An 8,586-nucleotide genomic window follows, 5' to 3' on the forward strand; every position below is an offset into this window, starting at 1 on the left:
GCATGAAACGGTATGACTCATACATTACATACAGTGAAACAATAGTGTGCTCAACAATGCACAGGAAGCACCATATATGTGATTATGAAGACAACTAATTACAAATTTCCCATATCAAACCCGTTGTTTTACATGGGTTGTTTATTGAACAGTCATACTTTATAGACACGACTAGTATTTAATCGTGTTGAACGATTAGTTGCAATAGCAGTGTGAAGGGAGGAAGATTGATAGCGCGTTACATATATATTTTTCATAAACATTTTTAGCTCTTTTTAGAAAAAATGAACAATTGCATGGATTATCTACATTACGAAACATGACTAAGTCACAGAATATGACAGTCGATTGCTAAAAACATGTCCTGAATAAGTCATTCTCATTTCATTTTACAGACTCCAAACCCGTATAATGATTTAAGAACAAAATGCCAATTCTTCCCATCCGGTGGTTGTTCTGTTTATTTCTCCGTTTCACCATTCACTCATATGAGACAATTACTTTAACAGATAAAAAACAAAAACTGTTGCACTGAGCATGCAATACATACTTCAAACTCACATTTCATCAATATGTTGCATACACAATTTAACACTGAAACAATATGGATGCAAATGGATGCAGCACACGGAAACTGTGTACATCGCACGACTGACTGTCTACACAGTACAGAGTTACGTGCGCATAGCAAAATGTTTACTGAAACACCCATAAAATGGCTTTGGCTCTTACAATTTTTATTTCAAAGGGCACATAGCTTTCCGTTGTTTGTGGTGAGGTGAAATCGGGTCTAACGTCGCGTCCAAGATTATTGCACTTATAGAGCGACGTGAATGGACGTCTGTTAGTGTGTGGCTGCTTGTACTCGTCCGGACTGATGCCGATATATAGTGCTAGCTCACTGAGATACCATGCAGCAGTTTAACATGAATACCTCACTCAGACACGGTGTACTGACTCCGAGCCGACAAGTGCATGTTTTAGCCCCTAAATGCCGAGCGCCAGACAGGGTAACAACAAGTACCATCTTTTAAGGTCTTTTGGTATGACGCGGCCGGGGATCGAACACCGGACCTTCCGCTCTCCGAACGGACGGTCTACCACTAGACCACGGAGGCGGTCTCCGTCGGTTGTTGCTCAGCGTGTTATGTGCAGTGCAACGTGTGCAGTCGTCTGAGTCACTTGTGAACTTCTGGGGCAAATGTTCGTTGTGTGGCCATTGCATTGACTATCCACATATCCACTATCTCCCCATTACGGACACGGATTGAAAATTTGACGATGTTGTAAAAATATATAATTTTTGTTAAAAATATAATATCTTACAAATAAGAAGCTGCCTTGTAACCGTAACACTGTTCTTTTAAGTTTCGAGCAGATGCCATTGCGGACCTGCTGTCCCCAACAGACTTCATCATGCAGCCAATTATTAGCCATGCTCTCCTTGTTAATTGGCGAATACTTTCTCTGGACATATTTCGTTCACTTGTTCTTGGTGAGCAATAGTGTCTTGCACTCAGACTTGTAATGATGTTTTCATACCAAATGCCCACCTTCCCCACCAACGGGGAACTGTATCTCTGTCAAATGGAAGGGAAGACAGAACATAAGCTCACGATTCACTAAAACATTGTGATACAAATGACATGCCACACATGTAGAATCCTCCCGAGTGAACGTTGAGGCCATTAATGTCGGTCCAAGGGAGCTTTCGTCCATTCATTTATCAGAGGTCGTGCACGACAAGTACATGGAGAATCCATTCGTTCAGAAGTATAATCACCATAGATTGAAGAAGGACCTGATCCAATGCCCATCATTCTCATAGATCCTCAAGTACCTTCGCAAGGTTTCTGGTCGCCACAACACAGTTGCACTTCTAGGCGCTCCACTTTCGCGCAAGATACTGTGTTCAGAAGTATAATCACCATAGATTGAAGAAGGACCTGATCCAATGTCCATCATTCTCATAGATCCTCAAGTACCTTCGCAAGGTTTCTGGTCGCCACAACACAGTTGCACTACTAGGCGCTCCACCTTCGCGCAAGATACTGTGTTCAGAAGTATAATCACCATAGATTGAAGAAGGACCTGATCCAATGTCCATCATTCTCATAGATCCTCAAGTACCTTCGCAATGTTACTGGTCGCCACAACAAAGTTGCACTTCTAGGCGCTCCACCTTCGCGCAAGATACTGTACACAAGCCAGCAACAGTTTCCGAAAAATAAAGCGTAATGACCGGTTCTTTTCCATTCATCCCAGAAAGCTTGCATTTTTAATACATCCAACTTTTTAGCAGGTATCCTGAAAGTATAATGTGGCTCGAATGATTCTTTATAAATGTCGTCTTCTGGACGGTCGCTTCTACCCTGAACCTTCTTAAACACTCCACATTTCTTTTTGTTGTCGTGTGGCCATAAGCTGATGTACGTACCATTACTCAACATAACAGATGCGTGACCCACCTGTGTCCCTTTTGGCATCCAGATATAAACATCATGAAAACTGAAACAAATGAGAAATTAAGTGAGTGAATGAGTGAGTGAGGTTGTATATGTACTGAGTGAGTGAGTGATTTGGGTTTAACGCCGCTTTTAACAGTATTCCAGGCATATCAGGGCGTGTCAGCTTAATGTGGGAGGAAAGTCCAAAGTGATGCAGGTCTCAGACGTTTACCACTTCGGCGAAACCCACGAGCACGGGTATGGTGCTGGCAAACCTAGAAACATAATCGGGGCGAACCGGGATTCGAACCCACAACCACAGGTTTCTGGCGTGGCCAAGGAACGCAACTCTGCACAGCGAATCGCGGCGCCTTCGACGACTGGGCCACCAGTGCCCTCTTGTACATGTATTGACAGTATTCCAGCATCATAACGGCGGATGACACCATCAATCGGCTTCTCACATTGTACCCATACTCGAACGAACGACTGCTTTGACAACTAGGCTACACCAACGTCCAAACAGACAATGTCACGTGACGAGACTTGTTTCTTTATAATTTCTAATGTCATGCCAATATCGTTAATAGATATTTAGGTTTATCACACAGGTAGATTGATATGGGTTCCATGATATGTGTGCACAATGGTTGCAGGGATCCAGACCGCCTTGTCAGAACTATGCAAACCAAAATTTGACATAAAAGGCACATCTTTCTTTGTAGAAATACACTAAAATTTCACAGTATGTTCATCCACGCTTGGCTCTTTATTGTAATTACTTATATGTGTACGCAAAACTTTATTTGAGTGATGTGGAATGAACAGTTCTGTGATGTATTATGTTCTAGTTTAAGAACATCTTCCCGAATAAATATTTTGGAGCATTTTAACTTACCTTTCCGTATAAGAAGTATAGGTGTTGTTTTCCACGTCTCTGCAAAAAATGATACATAGACATAATGTAATTTTATAAAGAAAACTTATGTTAATGTTTGTTTGTTTGTTTGTTTAACGCCGCACCCAGAAATATTCCAGCCATGTGACAGCGGCCTGTCATAAGGCGACTATGCTTGTCGTAAGAGGCGACTAACGAGATCGGGTGGTCAGGCTCGCTGACTTGGTTGATGCATGTCATCGATACCAACTGCGTGGATCGATGCCCAGTATGTCAATCACTGGATTGTCTGGTCCAGACTCGATTTGATACAGACCGCCGTCATAAAACTGGAAAATTGCTGACAACAAACAATCAAACATTCTTGGCTAGACGACAGAAGCAAATATTATTTTTCACAGGTAGTTCCTCAACAGAGAATAACCCATGAATGTGTGAATTGCGGATGATCAGTCCCGGTTGAATTAATGTCCGAGTCTTGAGCGACGTCACATGACATCGTCATGACAACATAAACAGTGGATGACGTCATTATCTCAGTGGATGACGTCATTTATTTACGAGAATGCGTTCATATGACGCCACGTTGCTAGGGATTTTTCCGTATAACGCTCAGTAAGAAATACTGAAACATATATTCGTGCCCTCATGTGTAACATAATGAGTAATATAATGACAGATGGACAAAAAAATTAATAATGCGTATATGGTATGTTTGTGTAAGGTTCATAATACCTCTGTTTCATTTTGGAACATGAATAAAACTTCAGAGGAGCAAGAAATGTAAAACAATACGTTTTTAACCTTCAGGGAACCCACCTGATATTAGTTCATCTAATTGAGTGGATACTATTGCAACTATTGAGTGGATTTATTCAAACACTGAAGTATGAATTTTAAATTTTTTTTAGGCATTACTTAGGAGTTGGCGGATGACAAGGTAGACACGATTTTATGAAATAACAGGTGAGGTGAAATGGGGTTTAACGTCGCGTCCAAGATTATTGCACTTATAGCGACGTGCATGCACGTGTGTGTGTGGCTGCTTGTACTAGTCAGGACTGATGCCTATTTATAGTGCTAGCACCCTGAGATACCATGGCGCAGTTTAACATGAATACCCCATTCAGACACACTATACTGACCGCGAGCCGACCAGTCCTTGTTTTAGCCCCTTAATGCCGAGCGCCAGACAGGGTAACAACAAGTACCATCTTTTAACGTCTTTTGGTATGACGTGGCTGGGGATCGAACCCCAGACCTTCCGCTCTCCGGGCGGACGCTCTACAATTAGACCACGGACGCGGTCTATGAAATAACAACTTAAGTATTAAGTTTTAAGTATTCACAGTATTAAAGAAGTTGTTATCCATAAAATTGTGTCTGCCTTGTCACTGAAGTATGTACAATAGCCCTCTCACCTCAGGGAAACCATTTCTATCTGTTCTTGTGTCGGTTTGCCATCACCATGGGATGGGTCGATATCTGCAAAGATACAACTAAAATGTGTATGTTCCAAAATTGTAAAATACCTTCCGCTAATAGTTACAGTATCTACATGGGTGGCCCAGTCGTCTACGGTGCCGCGATTCGCTGTGCAGAGTTGCGTCCCTTGGGCACGCAAGAAACCTATGATTGTGGGTTCGAATCCCGGTTCGCCCCGATTATGTTTCTAGGTTTGTCAGCGCCTTACCCGTGCTCGTGGGTTTCACCGATCTGGTAAACGTCTAAGACCACCACTTCGGCCTTTCCTCCCACATTTACCTGATACGCCGAGATAAAACGAGTGGGCGTTAAAACCAACTCACTCACAGTGTCTACAAGGAAATAAAACTTATCTTACAAGATATTTTATTTTTATTTTATGTTTGTATGTATATACACCACTTCTGTCAAAACTAAAAGCGCACCCTTTCCATATTCATGAGTAAACTCTGCCAATAGATTTGAAATATGTATCCCTTGTGATGAGATTTTCTCCGACTTTCTAATGAGAATGTGTTTATGAATCACTATCAGATAATGGTGACACCAGATATTGGCGAAAATGTGAGCGTATCCTGCTCCACCGGCGGCACAAACACATGCGAAGGCAAGTCAGTTATTCACCTGAAAAAAACCCACGGGAACCACGTGTTAATGTCCTGCATATGTCCACCGTAAAACGTTTTGAAAGCTTTCCTTTGGCCTTAGTAATTGTTACCTTGATCGAGCAACTTTTAAGCAATACATTGCAATACACACACGTGAGAAATACGTGTCTATCTTTTACAGGGGCATACAAAGTGTGAGGTTAATTTTCACACTCATAACCGTTCGCCGTGTCTCTTCCCTCGCATCCATAGTATCCAGCGTTTAGTCCACGTGGTGTTGGACACAAACGTCCATGAGTTAATTGTGTTTAACACTGGTTATATCAGTATTTCTGTTATATGGTGGAGTGTCAACTTGGTAGGTATCCCCGGAGTGATGCAGGTCGTGGACGTATAACTACTTGGGTCAGTCATTAAGTGAGTGAGTCGGGTTTAACACTGGTTATATCGGTATTTCTGTTATACGGTGGTGTGTCAACTTGGGAAGTATCCCCGGGGTGATGCAGGCCGTAGACGTGTAACTACGTGGATGAGTGAGTGAGTGAGTGAGTCGGGTTTAACACTGGTTATATCAGTATATCTGTTATATGGTGGTGTGTCAACTTGGGAGGTATCCCCGGAGTGATGCAGGTTGTGGACGTGAAACTACTTGGATGAGTGAGTGAGTGAGTCGGGTTTAACACTGGTTATATCAGTATGTCTGTTATATGGTGGTGTGTCAACTTGGTAGGTATCCCCGGAGTGATGCAGGTCGAAGACGTGTAACCACGTGGATGTGTGAGTGAGTGAGTGAGTGAGTGAGTGAGTGAGTGAGTGAGTTGGATTTAACATTGGTTATATCAGTATTTCTGTTATATGGTGGTGTGTCAACTTGGGAAGTATCCCCGGGGTGATGCAGGACGAAGACGTGTAACCACGTGGATGAGTGAGTGAGTGAGTGAGTTGGATTTAACACTGGTTATATCAGTATTTCTGTTATATGGTGGTGTGTCAACTTGGGAAGTATCCCTGGAGTGATGCAGGTGGAAGACGTGTAACTACGTGGATGTGTGAGTGAGTGAGTGAGTGAGTGAGTGAGTGAGTGAGTTGGGTTTAACGCCGCTTTTAACTGTAATCCAGTTATATCATGACGTGTCAGCTTAATGTTGAAGGAAAGCCCGAAGTGATGCAGGTCTCAGACGTTTACCACTTCGGCGAAACCCACGGGCAGGGGTATGGCGCTGACAAACCTAGAAACATAATCGGGGCGAACCGGGATTCGAAGCCACAATCATAGGTTCCTAGCGTGCCCAAGGGACGCAACTCTGCAGACAAACAGGAAGGCAGTCATCAACAAAGACAAATACACAGACAGACACAGACACAGATACATCAACATAGACACACACACACACACACAGACACAGACACACACACACATACATTTTTTCAAAATCCTGTGTGCGCCTCTGGCGAGTATCCCACACTCCCATGTTCATAAGAGCAAGACATGTGTGACGTGTGCAAAAGTCATTGCTGATCGATACGACGGTGCGACAGCAAACTGATGCTGGAGTTGTAAACACCATACCTGACAGTTATTAAATACAAAGAAACCTACCACCATTCTCCGCCATTAGCTGACCGTGATTCACTGATGACTCACAGGGAAACACAAGTGACAGGATGTGACCTCCGCGTTGGTATGCAGTGAGTCCTCGAGACAGGAAGAGAAACTAGGGAATACCTATAAAATGTAAATGTCAGGCCGGGCCGGGCCGGGCTAACCTTATTATTCGCTAAATAGCCAATTATTGACAACTGTACCTTCATCTTTTTAATGCAACATACACACATGGCAGTAATGAAAAATAAATCAAAATCGTGAAACATAATTACGTTATTGCGAGTAAATCGCTTGAAAATCAGAAAGTTAAGCGGTCCGTGGGCGTGGCTGAGCTCGGTTACATGTAAAAGAGGAATTCGTTAAGCGAAATAGGATTTGAAAGTATCAAATATTTCCAACTATTGTGATACAAATTTGCATTATGCGCGTACCAGCAAGGAAGTTAGATGAAGTTAAATACGGATACTTCTGTCAGGGTCAATTTGCACTGAAAAGGGACGGGAAGTAGAGCTTACTTTAGAATATTTGGATTCCACGCAGTGGCAGTTCACTGTGTCATCGTGACATTTATGATATAAAGCGAACTGAACGAAGAATAATTTAATTAAAGCGACAAACCCCGTCCTTATCCAATAGAAATCTCTGCACAAAGCAGAGTCGATTAAAGGATTCCGATTACATCATAAACATGTGTTTATGAATCACTATCAAATAGTTATGATACTAGGTGGTCGCGAAAAGCTTTTAAGGTGAGCGTATCCTGACTCACTGGTGGCAATCGTCACACACACATGCAAAGGAAAGTCAAATGTTCGAACTAAACGACGTTCAAAGTGTCATGGGCAGCCAGGTCAGAACAAACACGTTTCAGAGTGGTTCTGGTGAAGAGGAGGTTCACTTTAGCCAAAGCGTCTGCTTTAAATACGATGATCTGTGACCTCTACAAAGTCGGACAGACCAAACTCTCCCAAAAGACTATGTTAAAATAGTTTCGAACATCGTATTTGCGTTAAATACAAACGATCTCTGACAAAATAAAGTGGTTTTTAGATATGTTTGTTTATTGGTCGTTTGACGCCGCACTCAGCAATATTCTAGCTATATCACAGCGGTCTGTAATTAATTCAGTGTGGACTAGATTATCCAGTGATTGATATCATGCGTATCAATCTACACATTTGGGATACTATATGACATTCATCATAAGACAGTGAACATGATCACCCGATCTCGTCAGTCGCCTCTTACGACAAACATGGGCTCCCAAAGTCCAATTCTAACTTTGATTTTCGGGGGAGGGCGTGGCGTGTGTGTTATTTAGATAGATGTAATACTATTCTATAGATGTGAACATTTGGTGACACATCTGTGAGGTAGGAGATGTTTACACCAACGTACAACGCCTGACCTCATAATAACTGGCGACACGAAGCCGAAGCATGACTATGTCTGTATAAAACCACTGTAGTTCAGACTCTGTATTATACAACCGTAACAACATACAACCATATATTTGTATGTGCAGTGATACGTGTATGCTAT

General features: G+C 42.4%; 1 protein-coding gene across 1 annotated transcript; it reads right to left on the reverse strand.

The window, feature by feature from the left end:
* Nucleotides 1-580: 580 nt before the first annotated feature.
* LOC139473229 (uncharacterized) lies at nucleotides 581-7,105 on the reverse strand. The gene is made up of 4 exons (XM_071255758.1): nucleotides 7,039-7,105; nucleotides 4,767-4,830; nucleotides 3,346-3,384; nucleotides 581-2,508 (listed from the first exon to the last, which is right to left on the reverse strand). The coding sequence occupies exons 1-4, from the start codon at nucleotides 7,052-7,054 to the stop codon at nucleotides 2,070-2,072; spliced, it is 558 nt and encodes a 185-aa protein (XP_071111859.1). The 5' UTR covers nucleotides 7,055-7,105; the 3' UTR covers nucleotides 581-2,069.
* Nucleotides 7,106-8,586: the final 1,481 nt, after the last annotated feature.

The sequence above is a fragment of the Haliotis cracherodii genome, unplaced genomic scaffold (assembly GCF_022045235.1).
Source record: "Haliotis cracherodii isolate W230 unplaced genomic scaffold, xgHalCrac1.p SCAF_27, whole genome shotgun sequence".
NCBI classification, from domain to species: domain Eukaryota; kingdom Metazoa; phylum Mollusca; class Gastropoda; order Lepetellida; family Haliotidae; genus Haliotis; species Haliotis cracherodii.

Excerpts from the sequence above, each read along its gene's own strand:
- LOC139473229 (XM_071255758.1), bottom strand. Across the intron at positions 3,385-4,766 it reads ATAGAAATGGTTTCCCTGAG|AGACGTGGAAAACAACACCT; the intron begins GTGAGAGGGCTA and ends CATTTTTTGCAG. Across the intron at positions 2,509-3,345 it reads TATACTTCTTATACGGAAAG|TTTTCATGATGTTTATATCT; the intron begins GTAAGTTAAAAT and ends CATTTGTTTCAG.